Below are 24300 nucleotides of genomic sequence, written 5' to 3' on the forward strand. Positions count from 1 at the left end.
AACAACTGTTTTTTATCACTGGGTTTAACAGTAAGGATCAGTAATCCAGAGGCCAGGCTAGTAGTATGGGGACACAGTTCCATCCTGCCATGACAGAAGGTGGCATTTTCATGTGATTAATGAAAATCTAGTGTTGAAACTGGGTGTCTAGTGATACCATAAAACTATCAACTGTCTCAAGGACCCATCTAGTTCACAGATGTCCTTTAGGAAGGAAACCTGCCATACCTTACCAGGTATGGTCTGCATATGGCTCCAGGCTCACAACAACATACTTGACCTTTAACTACTCCTTTAAAATGGCTGAAAAAGCCATTCCCTTCAAGGGCAATTAGGGATGGGCAACAAATGATGGACTTGCCAGTAACGCCTACATCTCTTCCAAAAATAAGTTTTAAAAAGCCTGAAAAACTTTTCTCCTTAAGTGGCCAAAAATAAAAAATTGGGAACCTATAATTTTGTCACTAAAACCAGCAAAACAGACTAACTCCAGATAGAGAATTCAGGCAACGATTGAGCTGTTGGCTCACAACAAAGAAAGCTCTAACAGCACTTTTAGAATAATTCAGCTAAGCTATATTACAAGTAACAACGCTCACAACCCATTAAAAACCTCTTCATTGAACAGAGGGCATTATCTATAACCGTAGTATGGTAGCATCATTCAAATTGGATTATAAACAACACAATAATGCTTTTTGTTAAAACAATCATTTGAAACCATAAAATGCAGTATAATAGTTCATCTTTTATTTTCATAAACAATCAATTCTGACATTTTCAACTTTCAACCAGATAAGATGAACTGCCAATGAGTTGTTAATGACACACGTCAGACTCTGGAGCTAGAGGCCACAGACCACTGGGTTAAGTAAATGAACGCCACACCAAGCACATTGCAGAATTGTTTTTGCAGCAGGGCTAGCTTCACAAGGTTAGAGCATTTTACTCCTGTGCATATGAGCGTGGGAGTGGCTGAACCAGGGCAAAGTGCAGCAGATGGGAGATAAGTGGAAGGATGGCTTCAACGCCCCAACTCTAGTTACTTCTCCAGCCTCTGGATTCTGGGCCCTCTTCCCTCTACACTCATGGGGATTCAGCCCTTCTTCCCACCACTAAGCCCCCTTTTAAAAATCACACATGCAGTAGTACTGCCTTTGTGCATCATGATATACATACATCCTACATAAAGACACGTTGCATATGGAACTGTGCGCATATGTGCTCTCAAACTAGCAAACATGTATAGTTGACCACAGTCATCAGTGTCAGCAGACAGTGCCAGAAAAAAAGAGGCAAAAACTTAGTTGCCCGTGTGGAGCTACATTCCTTCATTTTTGTTATTGAGGAACTAGCATTATGAGAAGGACAAGGCCAAGGTCAACAGCTGCGTTGTTTTAATTTGTTGTATTTTGCTTAGAAAACAATCACATTTTTGCTAAAAATATTATCTTGGGCTTTGTAGTCAGTATACTTCCAGACTGTCATTACTGAGCTATATATTGACGTAATGTATAAGGACATTTCATTCTGATCTTTCATACATTGTTTATTTTGCTTTTATATTTTGCACACATTTCATGTAACTCAAGGATAACCTGTTGAGATTTTATGCAATAATACTTTGCAATTTTGTCATCTTAGGTTTACAATGTATAGTTATAAGCAACATTTCCAGTACGTTCTTTATTTTAGCTGGCTGTTATTGTAAATGGCTGTTAACACTAAAAGCTAGAGAGAGGGGAGAAGCATATTAAGCAAAGCCTTTAAAACAAACAAACAAACACAGTCATTGATAGATGCTTGACTGAATGAGGGATCTGTATCAATTTAACAAGATCTGAGACAATGAGTATCATTCATGAGGACATGATGCATAAAACCCCTGTTTGAAATGTATGGGGAAAGATGATGCAAAGCATGTTGTTACCTCATGGTAAGCTTCAAAATTCAATGAAATGATAGGAAATCAACTATAAGCAATAGGAATAGCCCTACTAGTGAATGATATCTTGATGATTAATCATTACCTTTAACGGAACCAATCAGAAATTCGGTATACACTACCCTAACTAATCCAAGAATGACCACTATCAGTCCGTGCACTGCACGTGCAGCATGTAGGCAATAAAGATTTCTTACTTGTATTTGTACCCATTTAGCTGACTGAATAAATTCAACAAACATTGCCAAAACCACTTGTTCCGGGGGTGGTCTCATTTTTGGGTGGGCCATGAGCCGGACAGTTAAATCAAAACATAGACCAAGGCCCTACACAATTACAGCAAGGCTTATTTACTCCTATACTTTTGCAATAAAGGCCAACATAGCAGGTGCCTTCCCAATTGTTTGGCGCCCATTAAAGTTAGCTGGTCTTTCTTCTATGCATGCCCTTCCAGTAACATAAGAAATAGGCACTGGAGTAGGTTATTCAGGTCGTCAAGCCAGCTCAGTGAAACGACAAGATCATAGCTGATCTAATACCGAGCTGCAACTTCCTGTGCTGTCCCTTCATTCCTTCAGAGTCCAAAGGTCTGTTTAGCACTCAAATACATTCCAAGCCTGAGTATCCACAAGTCGCTGGGACAGAAAGTGAAGAAATCTCTCACTTCAGTCTTAAATAAATGGTCCTTCATCCTGAGACTGTGACCAACCCCTTCACCCATGTCCAGAAGAAAAAATAAAATCACTCAGCATTCACTCTGTCAAGCTCGTTAAAGAATTTTACATGTTCCAATAGTTAAATCTCTAAATTTTAAAGAATACATGCTTAATCTGTCTTATGGATACCTTTCATGGGAATTCAACTCTCCCCCCCCAAACCTCCCCCCACCCCCCATCCTCCAACATTCCTACTGTAAGTAGGACTACTAGTGAAAGCAAGTTGTTTAAACTGTCCCAGAGGGATACAATTAACTGTGTTTGTGCTGTTTTGGCCTATTTTGATCAGCACTAGAACAGAACAAAGGATCTCCAACCAAAATTCCGTTAATTGGGTCAGACTTCAGTGACAAGTGTGAACTATACGATGCTATATCTACGATATAAAACTGGACCAGTTACATTAATAAGCGGCTAGAAACAGAGATTAGGAATCCTGCTATAACTCACCTCCTGACTCTCCAAAGCCTGTCCAAAAGGGCAAGTCAGGATTATGAAGGAATGCTCCCCACTTCCCTGGATGAATGCAGCTGCAAAAACATTCACAAAGCTTGACATCATCCAGGACAAAGCAACCTGCTTGACTGGCATCAGATCCATAACATCAACTCCCTCAACCACTGATGCTCAGTAGCAGCAATGTGTACCACCTACAAGATGCTCTGCAGAAATTCACCAAAGCTTCTTTAATTCTCCAAACCTAGGACCACTTCCATCTAGAAGGACCGAGGCAACAGAATACCACCACCAGACATGGGAATACTTGCAAGCTTCCCTCCAAATCTAGCCATCCTAACTTGGAAATATATTGCTGTTCCTTGAGTAACACTGGGACAGAATTTTGGATCTACCTCTCTAACAGCATGATGGACGTCCCTACGGCGCACACATTCCAGCGCTTCAAGGCGCCAGCTCACCATCTTCTCAACTAGGGATGGGCAATTAAGGCTGGCCCAGCCAGTGATCACCCACATTACGCAAATGATTTAAGAAACAAAAACAAGATCAATCTGTGCTCTGCTCCAAATTCCAAGCCACCCAGTTGCCAAAAGAAACTTCTGAACAGATTGGGAGCATAAACCGCTTATCTCTGCTATTAACTCTGCCTTTTGAGTATACGAATCAGTCTGCATAAAATCTAATTTTACCGACATTTTTTTAACATTCTTGCTTTGCCTAGCAAAATCATAGGTGCTGTTGTTCCTACCTGAACAGGAGTAAAGGGAACACTGCACATATTGTGCAAGTTTGACAATAGCCAGGATTTATCATATTTCTTTCCAAAGGGAATCTAAAGAGAGAACAAAAATATTTTGCTGTATTCATACTCAACATTTAACTTTACAACATCCATTTTCAAAAACTTTATAATTAAGATCTGGATAAATATATTTGGAAGTTAGCACAAAGGCTCAAAATATTATATTACACCAAAGTTTAGACCTAACAAGGCATCATCAAGTTCAACGTGGAATGAATGTATTAAGATAATGATACAATTTTCCAATTGTGGGGAGGTTAAATGCCCTTCACAACATTGTATATTGTGTATAACTGAAATGCATAGTTACGCAATTTCAGTTCTAGTCCATATTGCATTAGTGGAGCATAGAACAGGACACAGAACAGTTGTGTTAAGTGTATGTCTTACTGGAAGTTCACATTGGAAAGAATGGAATGGGTTAGGGCATTCCCTCTTATTGGAGTAGGGCAGCAAAGAGCAAAGATAGTGAAGAGAAAGATTCTGGGAGTAAACAGCAAGATGGAAAAGAGCAAAATTGTTACAAGTTCTCAAAAGGAATGAGATTTATGAACAAAAGGCCTTGATTCTTGAGGGAGGCAACGGCCTGGTGGTATTATCGCTGGACTGTTACTTCAGAGACCCAGATAACATTCTGGGGGCCTGGGTTCGAATATTGCCATGGCAGACGGTTGAAAGTGAATTCGATAAATATCTGGAATTAAGAACCTAATGATGACCTTGAATCCATTGTTGATTGTTGGAAAAACCCATCTGGTTCACAAATGTCCTTTAGGACATTACCATCCTTACCTGGTCTGGCTTCACAGACCCACAGCAATGTGGCTGAATCTTAACTTCCCTCTGGGTAATTAGGGATGGGTGATATATGCGGTCTAGATAGCAACATCCTCATCCCATGAATGAACTTTTAAAAAAGCCCACAGAGATCCACACAGAAGTCCGGTATCAAATGTACACAACATAAAAATAAAGACAGAACAGCACATCGAAAATAAGGACCTACAGTGATTTTAAACCAGGTTCGCCGTGTATTGGCACTTGCATTTCTCTCCAAATTTTGCTTCACAGTAACTTGAATGCTTGAGGGCCCTCCATCACGATCATGCCAGCTGTCTGGGCGACGAGACGGTCTTGGACCATAGGGTGTACTGAGGATTAAGACAGAGTTTAAAAATTACAAACATTTAAAATCAACCTAATAGGAGATTGCTTACTGTATCATAGTACAATCATATGAACATGGAATGTTTCAAGAGAGAAAAATACACTGTGCTCTACAGTTATTGCCAAACTGAGTTTTCAGTTTCCATTTCAGCTATACTACGATAACACAGGTAATACACAGCACTGACAGTTGCTGAAACTTGTGCACTGTACCACAGCATTTATATCAACAGCATCATTTCTGAGTGGAAGGTTGTCTCCTTCTGGCTGATTTGTCACTCTATCACCTCACAGTCAGAAGATTGTGGGTTCAAGTCCTAATTCATACATCTGAGCTCATAATTCATACCAACATGTCCAGTGCAACCAGGTCTCACTGGCTGTCAAACAATTTATGTGGCCGGCCCATTGACATGGGTTGTGTGTGGCTCACCATATTCAGTAACCGCTATTCGGATAGTGTGGTAGAAACTGGTATACGAACGTGCCAAACCTTTGGCTGTTAAACAGTTCAAAGTATACAGACTTGCAGGCATTAATGTCCTGCAATGAATTTGAGCCAGCAGTACTGTTACCTCAACACCGAGACAAACTGTTGACAGGCATACCTACCAACTGCGTTTTTTGCTCCCTCATGAGATGGAAGCGTGGCTGGCTGGACGGACAACCATCCATTGTCTATCACTACTTATGGTGATGGTGGGAGGTGAGGCACCCTCTGGGACTCATTTCAGGCAATGTGGTGCAGCTTCACCACAGATTTGAGAAGGAGGGATTTCTAAGATTTTGATCCAGCAATAGTGATGGAATGACAATGTCGTTCCTAGTCAGGATGTTGCGGTTTGAAGGAGAACTTAAGGGGTCCTGGTATTCCCATGTATCTGCCCACCGAGGTAGTAAGGGCCTTGGGGTTTGGAAGGCGTTTCTGAAAAAGCCTCAGTGAACTGCTACAGTGTATCTCGTCCTTATTGTTGTTACTGTGTGTCAGTGATAGCGGGAATGAACACTAAGGTAGTGGGTTTGAGTGCAAGTCAGGTAGCTGCTTCTATCAAATATTTACTCAAAACAGTAATCCGAGCAATACTCATCCAAACCAATGGGGAGTATTGCATCATACACCGGATCTTGTGCCTCATAGATGCCGAACAGGCATTGGGGTGACGGGAAGGATAAACACGCAATGCAGAATTGTGTCTTTAACCTGCTTTTGGTAAGAGTGTTTATACGGCCGTTCCAGTTTAGTTTCTCGTCACTGACAATCCCTAGGATAATTACGGTGCAGCAGCCAATGACGGCAATGCCATTGAACATCAAGGTTAGGTTATTAGATTTTTGTTGCAGTTGGTCATTGCTTGGGGATAAAAGGAAGTGCAGATGCTGGAGAATCCAAGATAACAAAGTTTACAGCTAGATGAACACAGCAAGCCACGCAGCATTTTAGGAGCAGAAAAGCTGACGTTTCGGGCCAGTCTAGGCCTGAAACGTCAGCTTTTCTGCTCCTAAAATGCTGCTTGGCCTGCTGTGTTCATCCAGCTCTACACTGTGTTATCTCTGGTCATTACTGGGCACTTGTGCGTTGAAAATGTCACTTGCCGTTTATCTTGAACTGGATGTTGTTCATGCTTAACTGTATGTGGACTGCTTCAGTATCTAAGGAATCATGATTGTTGCTGAATATTGTCTAATCAGTGAATATACCCACTTCTGACTTTATGCTGGACGGAAAGCAGTTGAAGATGATTGGTGCTAGGACCTGAGGAACTTCCTGAAAAACATCCTGGAGTTGAAATTACTGACCTCCAAAAACCACAACCACCTTCCTTTGTGTGAGGCAAGACAACAACCAGCAATAAGAGATTTCCCCATATTTCCATCAAAACCAATTTTGCTAGGGCTCACTGACGCCATATGCTTCAAACGCTGCCTTGATATCAAGTCAAGGACAGTCACTTTCACCCAACCTCTGGAATTCAACTCTATGTCCATGTTTAAACCAAGGCTGTAACGAAGTCAAGAGTGGAGTGGCCCTGGCAGAATCAGGTCATTCCTGATCAAGTGCCCTGTGACAGCACAGTCAAAACCCTTTCTAACAACTTCTGATGGTCGAGAGTAGACAGAGGATCTGTCAACTGGTCAGGTGGGATATGCCCATTGTGCGCGCGCAGGACAAATGAGGGCAAGTTTTCACATTGTCAGGTAAATGCCAGTGCTGTAATTATACTGGAACAGCTTGGCTAGGGGCACAACTAGTTCTGGAGCACTAGTCTTCAGTACTATTGCTAGAATGTTGTCAAGGCCCATAATGTTTGCAACATCCAATGCTCTCAGCCATTTCTTGATATCATATGAACTGAATTGGCTGAGGACTGGCGTGTGATGTTGCAGACCTCAGAAGAAGCACCTTCCAACCCTTAACCTCTACCATCTCAAACGACAAAACCAGCAGCAAATTCCCCTCCAAGCCACTCATCCTCCTGACTCAGAACTATATCACCATCTCTTCACAGCTGTCGGGTCAAAACCCAGAATTCTTGCCCTAACATCACTGTACACACCAAAGACATCAACAGTTCAATAAATTAGCTCAGTGCTGCCCTCTCCTGAGCAACTAGGGATGTTAATAAGTGATCTTGCCAATGAGGTTCACATCTCCCAAATGAACAATGAAACTCTTACAGTGTTGGGTCCTTAGGCCTTCACCCAATGATTAAAGCCAGCATAGTAAGTTTAGTAGTGATGATGTATATGATACTTAATGTTGTCATTTGTCGGCCAGGTAAACAATAAAAAAAACTCAGCTTCTGTACATCTGCATGCTTATTGACCACCAGGAAATAGTTGCATCATTGGATATGTAATTTGGTTAACTCCATGTGACTGCGATGCTTAGCTAATAACCTGCCCTGTGCTAATAAAGCCACTGATATAAATAGCTACAATTACCTGTTTACATTTGCCTATTTATAGCAGGCTGAGTGGCAGAGGACGATTATAATTGCTGCAGGTCAGTTACTGGCTTCATGTGCTGCTCAGATTATTCAGCAATTAATAGACTGCAATACGGTCTGTGCCACAAGTCGTACTACAGCATTGTCTACTGTTCCCAATGTGGCCTCCTCTACATCAGTGAGGCGAAGCGTCAACTCGGGGACCGTTATGTAGAGCATCTACACTCTATATGTGACAAATGACACCAACCATTTTAACTTTCCCTCCCGCTCATCCTGGGCCTCTTCCTGTGCTACAATGACACCACCAGCAACCTGGAGGTGCAACACCTCATGTTCCACCTCGGGAACTTACAGCTGACGGCTATAACATAGAATTCACCAGTTTTAAAACCTCCCCACCCCTGGCCTCATCCCATGTCGAACCCTGTCTCTCTGCCCTGCCTCCTTGGCATGACAACATATCTTCTACCCCACCTATCCACCTTGCCCTACACTTCCTACCGACCAATCCCCACTGCCCACTACCTGCATCCAACCTATCACCACCCCACCTACTTTTCCCCAGCCCTACCCCTCCTCCCATCTCCTTGACCCAACACAACCTGTCCATCTTTGCTCTCACCTATCTACCCCAACCATTCCACTGACCAATCCCCCCCAACTCCCTACCTGCATTCACCTATCACCATCCCACCTACCTTCCCCAGCCCACCCTCCTCTATTTATTTCTCAGCTCCCTTCCCCCTCCACAGTTATGAAGTAGGGTCCCAAACCGAAACATCATCTTCCTGCTCCTCTGATGCTGCCTGGCCTGTGTTCCTCCAGCTCCACACTGTGTTGTCATTGTCAAAACCTAGACAAGCTAGATGAATAACTTTGCAAATTGTTTGCAGCAGCAATGGTTGAAATCTAACATGAACTTTTTATGCTGTATCTCTACAAAACTCTGGTTAGACCTCACTTGGAATATTGTGTTCAGTTCTGGTCACCTCATTATAGGAAAGATGTGGAAGCTTTAGAGAGTGCAGAGGAGATTTACCAGGATGCTGCCTGGACTGGAGAGCAGATCTTATGAGGAAAGGTTGAGGGAGCTAGGGCTTTTGCCATTGGAGCGAAGAAGGATGAGAGGTGACTTGATAGTGGTGTACAAGATGACGAGTGACATAGATAGAGTAGATAGTCAGACTTTTACCCAGGGCAGAAATGACCATTATGAGGGGGGCATAATTTTAAGGTGATTGGAGGAAGATATAGAGGAGATGTCAGAGGTAGATTCTTTACAGAGAGACATGGGCGTGTGGAATGCGCTGCTGGCATTGGTAGCAGAGTCAGATACTTTAGAGACTTTTAAGCGAATCTTGGGTAGGCACATAGTGGATAGTAAAATGCAGGGTAGATTGATCTTAGTAGGATAATAGGTCGGCACAACATAATGGGCCGAAGGGCCTGTTCTGTGCTGAGGAAGGGTCACCAGACCAGAAACGTTAACTGTTTTTTCCTTCACAGATGCTGCCAGACTTGCTGAGCTTCCAGCAGCTTTGCTTTTGTTCCTGTACTGTTCTATGTTCAAATTTATGTATTGTCTTTCACTTCCTGCGGATGTCCCAACACCCGTTAGGGCCTACTTCTGATGTCTACTCACTGTTGTAATATAGGAAGTGCATATTACACATAAGCAGCTCCCACAAGCAGAAATGTGATAATGACCACATCATCATATTTGAAACGCTGATTGATAGATTGGCCCAGGACACCAGGGAGGACTTCTCTTGTCATTTCCTAATACCATGGTGGGATCTTTTACACCTATCTGAAGGTGGACAGATTTGGCCTCCATTTAACAGTATGAACAGATTTTTTTCAAAGTTAAGACTTGTAAACTTTGGTGTTCAGAAGAACATTGATATATGAAGAACACAAAGTGAGCATGCAGGTGCAGTAAAATGAGGAATGCAAATGGCATGTTGGCCTTTACTGTAAGAATTAGAGCATGACAGAAGGTGATGATGTAGAAATAATGTTACTGGACTAACGTCTCAGGTGTTGGGGAATAAACACTAAGCACAGGAGCTTTGAATGAAAGTCATTGTGGACTCAAGATATTAACTTGCTTCCTCTCTCCACACGACACCAGGTTATAATCCAACAAGTTTATCGGAAATCATAAGCTTTCGAAATGCTGTTCCTTCATCAGGTGAAGTGATTTCACTTGACAAAGGAGCAACGCTCCAAAAGCTTGTGATTTCAAATAAACTTGTTGGACAATAACTAGGTGTCATGTGACTTCTAACTTCGTCCAACCCAGTCCAACACCAGCACCTCCACATCACCTCTCCACACATGCTGTCATAGAGTTTCCTCAGAAGTTTGTTTTATTGAACTGGGGAGCACAAAGAGAAATTGTAACTATTTGAACAGGTTTCCCTGTGAGGAGAAAGCTAAGAAGTGATTTGATAGAAATTTTTAAAATCATAAGGGGTCTGAACACAGCAGATAGGGAAAAACTGCTCTCATTTGTAAATGGATCAAGCACTAGAAAGCACAGATATAAAGTCATTTACAAAAGCAGCAAACACATTGTCAAGAAAAAATAAATTCCCACAGCGAGTGGCTTAGGTATGAAATGCACCACCTGGAAGTGTGGTGGAAGTAAGTTCAGTCAATGCTTTAGATGATTTTTGAACAGAAACAACTGGAGGAGAATGGCACCGAGTCACAATCTCATTCGGGATAGCTAATATGGAAACGATGGGCCAAATGGCCTCTTTCTACACCATAACAACTCTGATTACTTTATTATTGAAGTAAGTCTCTGTAGAAACACTGAAATAAAGGCAAAACACTATGGATGCTGGAGATCTGAAATAAAACAAAGCATCGCAGAGACTCAGCAGCATCTGTGAAAAGGGAAAGACTTGCTGCTGTGAATCCAATGGCTCGCCTTCATAAGTCATATAGAACTTGAAACTTTAATTCCCGCTCCCTATGTACTCTAAGACTTCCTAAGTTTATCCTGCACTTTGTTTCTGTATAGGAGCACTGCGGCCAAGATTTTATTTGTAATGAGATTAAAGTGATTCCTCTTTAGTTTAAACAGGACATCCCTCCCTTGCTTTTTCACAGTGCTAAGGGCTAGAACCCTCAATGCACTAAGATTAATGGGATATGCAAGTGAAGTGCATTAACTGACATGACTATTGGTTAAGTAGAGCCAAGTGAGATCAGACAGATCAAGAAAAGAGCTTCTGGCTGAGACAAAAAATGGGCCAACCGGTTTCCTCCTATGCCATAAATGCTTTTTGATTCTCTGATAATGACTAATAATAAATCAATGTGGAAAAAAGACCAATTCTCCTGCTGATGCCCCCATCCAATCTTGGCAAAAGAAAATGATAGAGCGAATTTGTCAATGGTGTAGTTTGCTCACTAAATTCCTCCTGATAATCTTAATTGATAGATTTTCTTGCAAGAAAATCGTACAGCATCTCAGATCATCCTGAAGCATTTTAGCATTACATCTAAAATGCCATCATTGAAATAGCAAAAGCAGCGACTCTCAACTCTAGCTACTGTTAAAACCTGCAGTTTGCAAGCAAATCAGTAATCTTCACAGATGTGTTATACGGATGAGTCACTCTTGACTCTCTCCTTACTCATCGAGTTTTCCATTGTTCTCTTTATCACCTTATCCAAACTCTCTATTAGCACCTCCTTAGGTACAATCTTATACTATCAAAATCAGCCACTGTTAATTACCATTGACACAACAGTCTGGAAGTCAGAAAGATTTCAAAATCGTTTGCCTTTGCAGAACGGTGTCTATCTCATTATATATACAACTTGGGAAAAACTTTTAAAATTACTGAACATATGGCCAGTTGGCATTCTGGGCAGTCTTCAAGAAAACGGCGTGGACCTTCCAGATTACATTTCCATATTCACTGTGGTGTCAATAGTGGCCTGCATTTGGGTGGCTGGAGGCTAAACAAAACAGCTCAGTCGTCTTTAGCTTAGAGATACACCACAGTAAATGGATTCTGCAGGCCCAGCTCTGATAGCACTGCCCAAGTTTTAAACTGAAAGCAATAGGCCAATCAATCAGCCCATCGGGTATGGTGGCTCATTGAATGATGTGTAATTTAGCTTCATTTGCCTGGGCCATAACCTTCACTCTAAGTCCTCTAGGCCTGTTTCCAAAATCTCTGTTTTAACACCCTCATGTTATGTTTAAGGCTACGCCCTCTCCTGACTCTGCAGAGGGATGCATCAATTGAAGGATTTTGTGCGGATGTCTTGTGGAAGGAAGAAATTCAGCCAGGGTATCTTCAGTGTGTTTCCCACAGAATAGTGAACATCAGGCAAGGACAGGGTGCAGGCTTTAGCTTGGCATGGTAACTGCAGCCACAACAAGTCACTCAGATGAGAGAACTGCCTAGACGTCTGCAGCTACGTCTGTGAGTATCCATTGCAGAATATACGGGAAGATGACCGGGTAAATGGAATAATGCCTTAAAAAGCACAGAATAATGGACAGATGGATACCAAAGGGAAGGAGAAAGAAGAGTAAAATATGGCAATGCATCATTAATTTAGAGGAGGCAACCTGTTGTAGGGTTGAAATGATAGCTTTAAATTTTGTTTTGTGATAGTACCAGATGTAGTGAAAGAAGTCTGTTTGAAATGATGTGTAAACCTCCTACCATTCCCAGTGTGAAGATAAATGACTGAATTAAATGACGGTTTCTGGTTGTCATTGGGAAAATAATAGAAACAATGCTCATGAAATTCTCAAGCTAAAATATTTCTAGTGCTAAAGTTGAGCTGAAGAGAACTTCACTTATCCCAAAGTGAAATTAAGGGTCATCAGGTCAGCCAGGATCATACTGAATAATGGCGCAGACGCGATGAGGAAATGGCCAGCCTCTCATGGTGTCAATAATAGTGTAACACGAAGTTGCTACTCACAATCGTGACCTTGGTGACTCATGGTCATTCATGGTCACATCGCCATCGTCATCCTCGAACCGTGACCGTGGGTTGGGTCCTCCACTGCCTCGATTCCTGGATTTGTGACTTCCTTCACTGTACATCTTTCCCCGGAATGGACCTCGTCCTTTCTTTTTCCGAACAGGAAAACCACCCCCAACTCGGTCATCATGTTCTGGAATGAAACAGGCAAAGTCCAAATCCGTCACAAAAATTACTCACAGGATGTGTTAGATTGTTGTTGACTTTTAATTATGCCTCTTTAGGAGTAACTATTTTGTCTGATGGCCTCAATAGAATTTGTCCAAAAAAATGATCAAAGGAAATTCTGACCTGCAAAGCCCTCAAATGTAACTGCAACTGAGAAAAACAGCTTACTTGCAGCTCCCTCATGGCCCACAATTCTAGAAGTCAAGAAGGATTTGGATTCTACCTGTGTTCATAGCCACAGAGTGGCTAGAAGCACAGGAGACAGTCATTTGGTCTGTGTCTGTATTGGCTCTCCAAAACAGCAAGTTACCTAGCATTCAATAGCTGATCTCAGGTGGGGCAATGTGCTAGATTTTACAACTGAAAGCTTCAGAAGAAACTCAGATAGATTGCTCCGTTAGCTGACTGCTGGGAAATAGTTCCTACTTAGCTATCATGAGAGAGTCTGAAGATGCACGGCTCAGATTGTCCCAACAATAGACTGGCTCAGGGTTCACCAATGAAAAATGTCACTCAACACTGCAAAGTTATCACCAAGCTAAAATCCAGTCAACAGTCAGAAAGACTCCATGAGTGGAGGGAGAAGATGCTGAAATTGTGGTGATAGGATAGAAACAGCAAATGAAATTATATTAGTTAATGCAGCAACAGGTCAACTATATAATCAGGAATAACAGAGCATTAATTCATCAACAGGCAACATGACAGGATGAGAGATATGCACAGTCAGCTCTGTGATCCCAGCATTGAGGAAATGCCCAGCAGGGGCCAGTATCTCCAAGTAATTCGGCAATCCAGCAGCAATTTCAAATCTGCTTTTAACCTGTGCAAATACCTATGATAGTGCCAGCAACCATCACAACCCGGAGCTAGGGCAGAAGGCTGCAACTCAAAAACAAGTCTGACTTTGAGAAGTCTTTGTAAAAGAAAAACTTGAATTTAATACAAGTATCATACAAAAGCAACTAATAGGGACCAGTTTTAAGTTTTAAGTGACGAAGTTTTAAGTGGGAGAAGCATATATAGAGGTTCAATACTTTACCTTTGGGGAAATATTAATCAAACACAAACCGATGAAATCTAATGTCATAAACCAGTCTATCTGCTTGAACAGTTATGGAGTTGACGGAGGTGAACTTACAACTTTAAAATGATTTGAAATACGTTTCAATAGCCATAAATTTTCAGATTTGAAGTGACCTCCAATTGATTGCCTTCATGTTCACTACCAAATTCATCCTTACCACATGCACATCAGCAAGGACATCAGTTAGTTTTGTGGTCTATACTTCTTGCTTTTTTAGATGGGAGTAAGGGTCAGCTGGAACCCTTCACCCTCTGAGCCATAAGGTTGGGATATCAGGGCCCACGGCAATCACCGCAACACATGGTGAGGGCGCAGTGCATTACCGGATGTGTCATTTTTTGGTTGAGGGATCAAACCAGTCACATCCACCTTCAGCAAGCTGCCAGTAAAAGATATCACAACACTACAAGAGGAGAAACAGGATGTCTCCTGCCGTTTCAGTCAATATTTATCCCGCACTGATAACCCTGACAAATAGCTAGTCTTTAACTCTCTGCTGTTTGGTGTAAGGTCAGAAACAGAAGTGGACAATGGAGGAAGACATTGCAGTCTTGTTAAACACACAGAAACAATTTTACCTGTTTTCATGCCACACTTACTACTCATCTACTTCATGAAGAGAAAACAAAATGGCAAGATATCTGTAGCAACCAACATTCCACGCTGGAAGGATATCTAGGGCTATTAGCTGATGTTTATGTGTTTGTGTCGACTCCCCTGCAGCCCAATAACCAGCCAGCATTTACCATCCAGATTTAGAGGGTAAGTACAGACAATATAGAAAAGGGTCGCCTGTGTTTAAAGAAGACGCAAAACTAAAGCAATAAAAAAACCTTGGTGTCTCATAACAGTGACTAGATGTTTCAACATTAGAATTTGCTCAAATAATACATCTCACATCCAGGTATTTTGAAGAGTTAGTAATATTTCATTTCTTAAAAACACAAATGGTCCAATAGAACATAAATTCAGTTAGTCTGTAGAGAAAACAGAAGTTCAACAACTTAGGTAAATGATGCAATTTGAGTTCAAAATCTGGAATGACAATCTAGTTTCACAGCAGCCATGTAGCCTTTAAAACACATCTGGTTCAATGATATCCTTTGGGGAAAGAAATGTGCCACACTGACCTAGCCTGACTACATGTGATTCTAGACCCAGGGCAATTACTTAACTGCTCTCTGAAATGGTCTAGCAAGCTACTTAGTTGTAACTGCTACAAAATCTAAAGGAAATAAATTACACCAGACAGGCCATTAGGCCTCTACATAGGCACATTGATAAGGAAAGCAGAGGTAGCAGCATAATGGTACACATTCAGGACAAATTTGCCTGGGAATCCTCAATATTGCTACTGAACCTATCAAGTCTCATCAGGTCAAGCATCCTGTTCTCATCCCCTTGGCTGAGGAATCAGCACCTCTTGTGTTTAGGAAGAAGCATTGAGGGTGGTAAGGATACAGAATATGCGCTGAGTCAGGACATCAATGCCCACCACTAAGAGTGGGTCAGTAACACCATTACTGACTGAGTTGGCAGAGTCCTAAAGATGCTCAGTGGGACCTGCAGCAGGTGGCGAAGGAACCAAAAAGACGACAAAAATCTACTTTACTACGACAGTATCAACAGGAATGACCAGCACACAATCGTTGTTTGATTTATTTATTGTCACATGTACCCAAGTACAGTGAAAAGCTTTGTTTATGAGCAGTACTGGCAGATCATAGTAAGGACATACAGAACATCAGGTGAAAATAAAACTTACAGGCATACAGGTTACGTCATTCAGGGTATGTGTTAGGCAAGATCAAGAGTAAATTTAAAAGAACTTTTTTTTTAACAGACTTAGAATTGAAGTTCAAAAGTGTAGAACGGTTATAAGACGTTAATCAGATCTGCTGTAGGGAGCTTGCAAGGAGTTGCAGAGTGTCGGTGCCATCTTGAAAGTGGAGACTTAAATTCTGACCTCATGATGAGAATATCCTCCATCACGCTGTGGCACTAGTACTGTGCTAAATAAGACAGGCTAACAGATTTAGCAAATCATGGCCCACAATGCCTCACGAATGCCTAGCCATTAGCTCCAGCATGAAAATCAACCACAACTAGTAACCTTACGGCTAGCTGGGCATTCTCTCACTACTACATCAAGATGGGAAATTGACCTTGGTTCAAAGAAGGGTATGGGAGGGCTGGCCAAGAACAGAACCAGTATACCTAAAAAATAAGGCATCTATCTGGTGTATTTGCATGATTAAAAAGTGGAAGCAGCATAGAACACACAGGGCTAAGCAGTTCCACAACCAACAGATCAAATCTAAGTTCTGCAGTCCTGCAACATCCAGTCGTGAATACTGCTTGATAATTGAATAAGTAACAGGAGGTGAAGGCTCCACAAATATTTCAATCCTCAACAATGGGGTCACTCATACTTCAGTGCAAAAGACAAAATTGGAATATTTGCATCTTTAGACTGAAGAACCAAATGAAAGATGTGTCAACTTCCTCCCAAGGCCCATGGCATCATGGATTTCAGACTTCAGCAAATCAGTTCAAGCCAAGAGATATTAACAAATCGCTCAAAGCACTGGATGCTGGAATGGCTGTGGGCTTGAGAACATTCAGCCACAGGTCTGTAGACCTCTGCTCAACGATCAGCTGCACCCCTAGCCAGGCCCATTTCAGTCCAGTGGCATCTACTCAATAAGGTGGAACACTGCTAGGTATATCCTGCACACAATGAGCACAGCAATTTCAACTGGGCCAATTTCCATACTCTCAGGCTACTCTTAATTATCAAAGTGAAGGAAGGGCTCATTATCAGTGCTATCAAGCAGAAACTTGCAGAAGAATAACTTGTTCACTGATGCTTAGCTTGGGTCCTGCCAGTCATTTGGTTCCTGATCTCAAAACACATTCCAAAGACTGCACATGGCATAAAGGAATCCCAGCAAAACTACAGATGTGAATCATGGGGGAAAATCCTTGCTGGTTAGTCACACCTGACAAAGGAAGACAGCCGTAGTTGTTGTAGTTCAATCATCTCAGCTGTAGGACTTCTCTGCAGGAGTTCCTCAGGATAATTTGCTAGGCCCTACCATCTTTAGCTGTTTCATCAATGACTTTCCCTTTACTACAATGTGAGAAGTGGTGATGTTTGTTGAAGATCAGACAACATTCAATTCGATGCTCCATTTGCAACACACAAATGTCAGACAACATTCAGGATTACACTGGTAAGTGGCAAATAACATTTGTGTAATACAAGTGCAAGACAATGATCACCTCCAGCAAGTAGAGAATCTAGTGATCACCCCTTGATAGTCATTTAGATTATGATCACTGAATCACCTTCACTGTCAATATTTTAAAGGACAGCATCGATCAGATTGGAACTGGTTCACACATACATACTGTGGCTGAAACAGCATACATCACATGCATCCCCAAAGCCTGTCTACTATGTACAAGATACTCCTGATTGTATGATAGAATACTCCCTGCTTGCCTGGGTGGGTGCAGCTCCAACAACACTCAAAAAGACCCTGTCTAGGACAAAGCAACTCGTTTGATTAGCACCTCATCTACCACCACCAGCATTCACTTCCTTTACAGTCAATACACAATGGCAGCAGTGTAGATCATTTACAACATGCACTGCAGTAACCAACACTGCTCTGGCAGCACATTCCAAACACTACCACCTAAAAGGGCAAAGGCAGCAGACACATGGGAACATGATGACCTGCAAGTTCCCCTCCAATCCATACAATTATGCCACTGTTTCTTCATCCACTAGATTAAAATCCGGGAAATCCCTTTCTAACAGCACCATGCCTGTCCCTACACCACAGGGATGGCAACAGTTTGAGAAAACAGTTTAGCACACTGTCCCCAGTGCAACCAAAGATATGCAATGCAATAAATGCTGGCTTAGATCATGAAGCTCCCTAAAGCACTGCTTTCTTTCCTGAGATCTAACAACTCGCAGTGGTTTCACTGTTTCCTTGGCTTGGTTACAAACATACGAATTCGAGCCTGAGACCTGCTCCTCCAACTCATAAGATCATGGATTGTCAGATTGCAGCCTCAACTTGACATTTCTGTCCACCCCATAGCCCTACTGTCTCTTCTGAAGCAAAAATTTAGCTAACCCAACATTATTCAATGATGTGCCTCCACCCCTGTCCAGGTTAGAGTTCAACAAATTAACAAATCTGAAAGAAAAATATTCTAAATCGCCACCTGAAACTGCGCCCCTAAACCCATGCTTATGATCACCCAAGAGCTCATATGTTGAAATAAAATCACCTCTCATTCTTCTAAACACCAACGGATACTGGCAAAGCCTTTCCAACCTCTAAGGGGAGTAAAATAAAAATTCAAACAGGGGACTTCTGCCATGTGTGACCTGGGTACACACTACCTGCATCAACTGGGCCATGGAGGATGCCAGAAGGTTGCTCACCATAACAAGGTCAGTTTAATACACTACAAATCAACTACCAATTGTCAAATCACAGCTCCAAGACTTTGCAACACCGAGATTAAGCAATGACGTTTACAGTATGGAAACAGCTCATTACTGCGCAAGCTTTATTGCTAGAACCAGACTACATCTTCCACATTCTCAAATGCCAATGTCAGGGTTGGTAAAGGGCATGATTAAGGCTTTTAATAGATGATATGTTGCATCAAGACAGGCCGTTGGGTTCAAAATTTGCCGCAACTTTAAATTTATTAGGTCATCTCAGTTGCCTTCTTTTCCACCACGTTCCATGTCAAAAAGAGAAAGAACGCCCAATATGCTTACCCCTTCCTGATAACTATACCTGAAACTAATATATTAGTCAGTAGGGAAGTGAAATAAAGCTTGGCCATCCAACGTCATTGATGACAGTAAAGGCTGAAGATCAAGACAAAATGCTGGAATTAGAGTTATAAGACAGTGTAACAAGACTTAAATGCTATCCAGTCAGCAACATCCACATCCCAACAGTGAATTTACAAAAAAGGATTTCAAAAGAATGTAGTGTCCTTGTAATGAGTGTGACAAAAGATGTGGTTCAGAGGAATGTATCCAGAGGCAGAGTTAAAACAGATGTAAAAGAAATAAATCAAAGGTGATTAGAGACAAGGAATGGAAGTTAAAACTCATAAAACAGTAACATCTAGGAAGTATCAGATCAAAACAAAGAGATTTTGGATAGTTTATGCCAGTTAAGAATGACCAAAATCTCAGAGGTGCAGAATAGCAGACAACACAACCGCTAATGGAATGGGGGTATCACTGAACAAGGATCAAGCTACAACTTTCAAGGTGAAAGATAACGTGATAATCCACAACTTGAAGACAACATCTAAGGATAACATGATAAAAGCTGATAAAAGCAAGAGGGATAGATAAACATGACGAATACCCAAGGAAGCAATGTGGGCTGCCTGTAAGGGCTGCAGGGAAAGTTCAGAAGGACAAACCTAAAAGTATCACAAGGGATGTCTACAAGAAAGAAATTTTATTGTAGCTGAGGATTCAACAAACATGCCAGGAATAACAAAGTGGCCCTGATCATTACAGCAGAATACACTTGAGCAACAGATGAAAGCTCTTTATTAAAGTCAAGTTTGGAGTAAGATTTTTCCAGCTATTTAACCTCACCCTTTCACATCAAGATTAAATTTGAACAGAACTGGAATGGTATTTTTCTTATCCATGAACTAGCAAACGCATCACTGTGCTGACGGCAGCTAGAAAAAAGAAGCTGAAAGTTGAGACACAGTCTTGGCAAGATGCCCGGGGTGATTGCAGGACAGGCAGGATGGGAGTCAATGACAACATTCATCCATAGTTTGATAGCTGTAAACGGAGTAAGTATGAGCGAGATGGAAGACAGAGACCGAATGAGTTTGAAAATACTGTAGACTGAATTTGTTGCAACCAATGGAATACCAAATCTTGTCACTACCATTGCAACCATTACACAGCCTTTGCCAAGAACAACTTGATGGCACAAAAAAAAATCAAGATTTCATCAAACTTTGCAAGGAAACCAAAACAAAAAATAAAATGAAATATATTGTGAGTGCAGACAACAGGAGAGCCAGTTTGGGGCAGAGCCAGGCCTTAAAATAAAAGGTAAAATAAGAGAGCAGAGTTAAGGTACAGATTGGAGTAGTTAAGAAAAGAAATGCAAGCCATACTTTGCTGCCTAGCTCTCCCCAAGTGGCCGCTGCATTCGTTCCTAACAGACAGTGGTGTTCTGTAGTCCCATAGTTCAACCTTCAAGTCGGAAAAAACTCAATCAATTGATTGGGGCTGGAGGTAGTAAGCTGTGTAAATTAGCAGGTTTTACAACCCTTCCCTAACCTGTTCTTATGTGGTTTTCTGCCTTTCTCTCCCTCTTACCTCCATACGTGTCTCTTTTTCTCAGTCTCCATTTCCGTCTTCCTTGCTTTCTTCCTTCCCCCCGGAATCCATTATGCACGATTCCTGATTGCTGGGGGGCTGAACAGAGTCAGGGAAGCAATTTAGTGTCAAATAATTGAGTTTGGTTGCAGGCTCGAATAGGGCCTAACTATTTATAAAGCAAGGCTTTACCGCAATCTCCAAGTACTTTAAATCATACAATCTAGTCAGAGTAAAAATCTGTGCATAGTGATAGCCACCTGACTTTGCAGACCCATGTTGACACACCATGAGCAAGGCTGTTGCAACTGCTACACTGCCCCTCAATTGTGTCACTGTTACGGTAGCCTATCACTATAAAGCTCATTTAAGATCAACTCTGACAAGACAGACTACAATACGAGGCATGATAGTCACAGTGAACGGAAACACAAATAATTTTAAGATCAAGGCAACTTGAAAACTTTTAAATTAGCTTAGAAAGAACAGAGATGTTAATAAGGATTATGCTAGACAGCAACCGATACTGGATCACAACTCAAACCTCTCCCATTTACTAAGAAGCCATAGTGGAAGTCAAATCCAACATACAACTCACAAATCACTTCTCACTTAACGAACCTAAACAAGTTCAATACTCCTTTTGCTCGAGGTGTCAGTACTAGACAACTGAATACCTCTACAAATCTGCTCACTAAGGATTAGCAACAAGGTACAGGAGTTGCCTCAATAATACATTGCATAAAAATCTCCATAATGACAAAAATAAGTGTGTTATACTTCTCTAATCATTCAATTTATTGTTAGAAAAACCTTAGGACAACTATGAAATCAGTCAAATTGATAACATAAAAAAATACTATAACTATCAAAGGAGCACTTTCAGGAGTGAAGTATCTAACTGCCAAATCATGTTTTTGCCACATCAGTACATTTAATATCTATATCTTGTAGTTAACGGAGCCAACATTTTCACACGAAATGTCAGCAAATCACACTGACCAGCCTGCTCCTGATTTTATTCACCCGACCTTGAACAAGAAAGCTTCTCTGCAGGACAGCAGCAAGCAGCTGCTGTTCTATAGGCATTTTCACAGCCACTAATCCTATGTAAGCACTTGATCAGTACCTTTAATAAGGGTGGACAAAGCCTCAAACAAACAAAATAACCATACAGACTCAGTTATCCAATACTGCAGAGGCGGCCAGTAAACAGATATAGTTAAAACTTAAAAGAAAATACATGATCTCACAGACTAGTTAGCCAACTAACTGACAAGCTGATGCTATGTGATGATTCTCAAACACAGACTTGCTACGGATGATGAATTACAAGAATTGTTCATCCTCTCTATATTAGACAGGACTAAAGCTATACAAGACTGAACTACCAGTCTATAGTTTATGGGACTGAACTCCACTGATACTCATATACTCACATAAAAGACTCTATCCCCTTCAACTCAATTTTTAAGCTTAGGTACGCTAAATTTATGCACATCAGACAAACTGATCCCAAGAACTGTGGTGAAGGAGTCAGAGTCATAGTCATAGTCATTGATGTCTATAGCATGAGAAAAAGGCCCTTTGGCCTATTGAGTCTACGCTGGTCAAAACTGAGCATCCCATTTTCCACTTGGCCCAGAGCCTTATGCACCCTGGCATCACAAAAGCACAGCTAAATACTTATTGCATTGCAATAAGAGTCCAAACATATTGCACATAAAACAAAACCTGGGAAGAATTCATCCATCCTCAAGTCAGTAGGTTCTGTCAGCAACCTCCTGACCAGCACTTCACAAAGTTATTCTCTGCAATATTTTGCTTAGCTCTAGAAAATAAATTTTAATTCACTTTTGCTCATTCTGACATCTGTAATTCATAAAATGAGCGTTGGAAGATGAAGTACCTAATGTAATACCAACAGGGAAACCGACAGAGGAAATCCTCAAATAGTCTCATCCTCAACAGGTGCAGGTCAGCCCTTCAGTGCAAAAGTGCATCCATCTTCAGCTAGAACTGCTGACTGGATGATCCAGGTCAGCTTACTCCCAAGTCCCCAACATCACAAACAGCTGTCTTCGACCTTTTTAAGGCTACTAGTCAGGTGCTTATCTGAGATTAATGATTGTGAAAATGTCTCTAAAACAGCAGCTGCTTTAACTTGTATGACCTCAAGTCACTCCATGTGATATCAAGAAATAGTTGCAGGCACTGGCTACTGCAAATGCTATGGATCTGACCTCCTTATATCTTGATCGAAAGACAGACAAAAGAGCTGAATTCCAGCTATATGCTCAGAACGACTATCCTTCATCAAGGCAGCATTTGACCATTCTATATGGACTTCAGTAAGGTGATTGACAAGGCTCCACACGGTAGATTGGTTTGCAAGGTTAGATCACGTGAAATACAGGGAGAACTAGCCATTTAGATACAGAACAGACTTGAAGGTAGGAGACAAAGGGTGGTGGTGGAGATGCCTTTCAGACTGGAGGCCTGTGGCCAGCAGTGTGCCACTAGGATCAGTGCTGGGTCCACTTATTCTTGCCATTTGTATAAATAATTTGGATGTGAATTTGGATGGTTAGTAAGTTTGCAGATGACATCAAAATTGACGGTGTAGTGGACAGCCAAGTAGATTATCTCAGAGTATAATAGGACCTTGATCAGATAGGCCAACGGGTTGAGGAGTGGCAGACGGAGTTTACCAGGAATTTAAATAAATGTGAGGTGCTGCATTTCAGAAAGGCAAATCAAGGTAGGACTTATACACCTAATGGTAAGATCCTGGGGAGTGTTACTGAACAAAAAGACATTGGAGCATATGTTCTTAGTTCCTTGAAAGTAGAGTCACAGGTAAACAGGCTAGTGAAGGTGGCATTTAGCACACTTTCCCTTATTGGTCAGTGCACTGAGTATAGGAATTGGCAGGTCATGTTGCAGCTGTACAGGATATTGGTTAGGCCACTTTTGGAACAGTGTGTTTAACTCTGTCTCCTTGCTACAGGAACAATGTTGTGAAACTTGAAAGAGTTCAGAAAAGATTTACAAGGATGTTTCCAGAGCTGGAGGATTCAAGCTACTGGAAGAGGCTGAATAAGCTGGAACTATTTTCCCTGGAGCAGAGACTGAGGGGTGACCTTATAGGAGTTTACAAAATCATGAGGGGCATGGGTGAATAGCCAAAGTCTTTTCCCCAACATAGGGGTGTCCAAAACTAGAGAGGGCAAAGGTTTAAGGTGAGAAGGGAAAGATTTAAAAGGGGGCCTAAGGAGCAAGCTTTTCACGCAGAGGTGGTGTGTGTATGCAATGAGCTGCCAGAGGAAGTGGTGGAGGCTGGTACAATTACATTTAAAAGGCATCTGGATGGGTACATGAACAGGAAGGGTTTAGATGGATACGGGCCAAACGCTGGCAAACAGGACAAGTTTAATTTAGGATTTCTGGTCAGCATGGACAAGTTAGATCGAAGGGTCTGTTATGATGCTGTACAGCTCTATGACTCTAGCAAGAAGCCTTAGCAAAAGTGGAGTCAACAAGAATCAGGGAAAAATCTTGTTGGCTGGAG

General features: G+C 41.6%; 1 protein-coding gene across 2 annotated transcripts in view; it reads right to left on the minus strand.

Annotated features, from left to right (window-relative positions):
* The window catches only part of LOC125449388 (nuclear RNA export factor 1), a 62396-nt gene that overhangs the window by 32452 nt on the left and 5644 nt on the right, over positions 1 to 24300 (minus strand). Inside the window, exons 2-5 of one of the 2 annotated variants that reach the window (XM_048525150.2) lie at positions 20730 to 20828; positions 13006 to 13201; positions 4929 to 5073; positions 3869 to 3952 (exon numbers count right to left, since the gene is read on the minus strand). In XM_048525150.2, coding sequence (XP_048381107.1) covers positions 3869 to 3952; positions 4929 to 5073; positions 13006 to 13201; positions 20730 to 20828 — 524 coding nt within the window. The remainder of the gene's footprint in view (positions 1 to 3868; positions 3953 to 4928; positions 5074 to 13005; positions 13202 to 20729; positions 20829 to 24300) is intronic. The other variant, XM_048525151.2, reaches the window with a different exon arrangement.

The sequence above is a fragment of the Stegostoma tigrinum genome, chromosome 42 (assembly GCF_030684315.1).
Source record: "Stegostoma tigrinum isolate sSteTig4 chromosome 42, sSteTig4.hap1, whole genome shotgun sequence".
NCBI classification, from domain to species: Eukaryota; Metazoa; Chordata; class Chondrichthyes; order Orectolobiformes; family Stegostomatidae; genus Stegostoma; species Stegostoma tigrinum.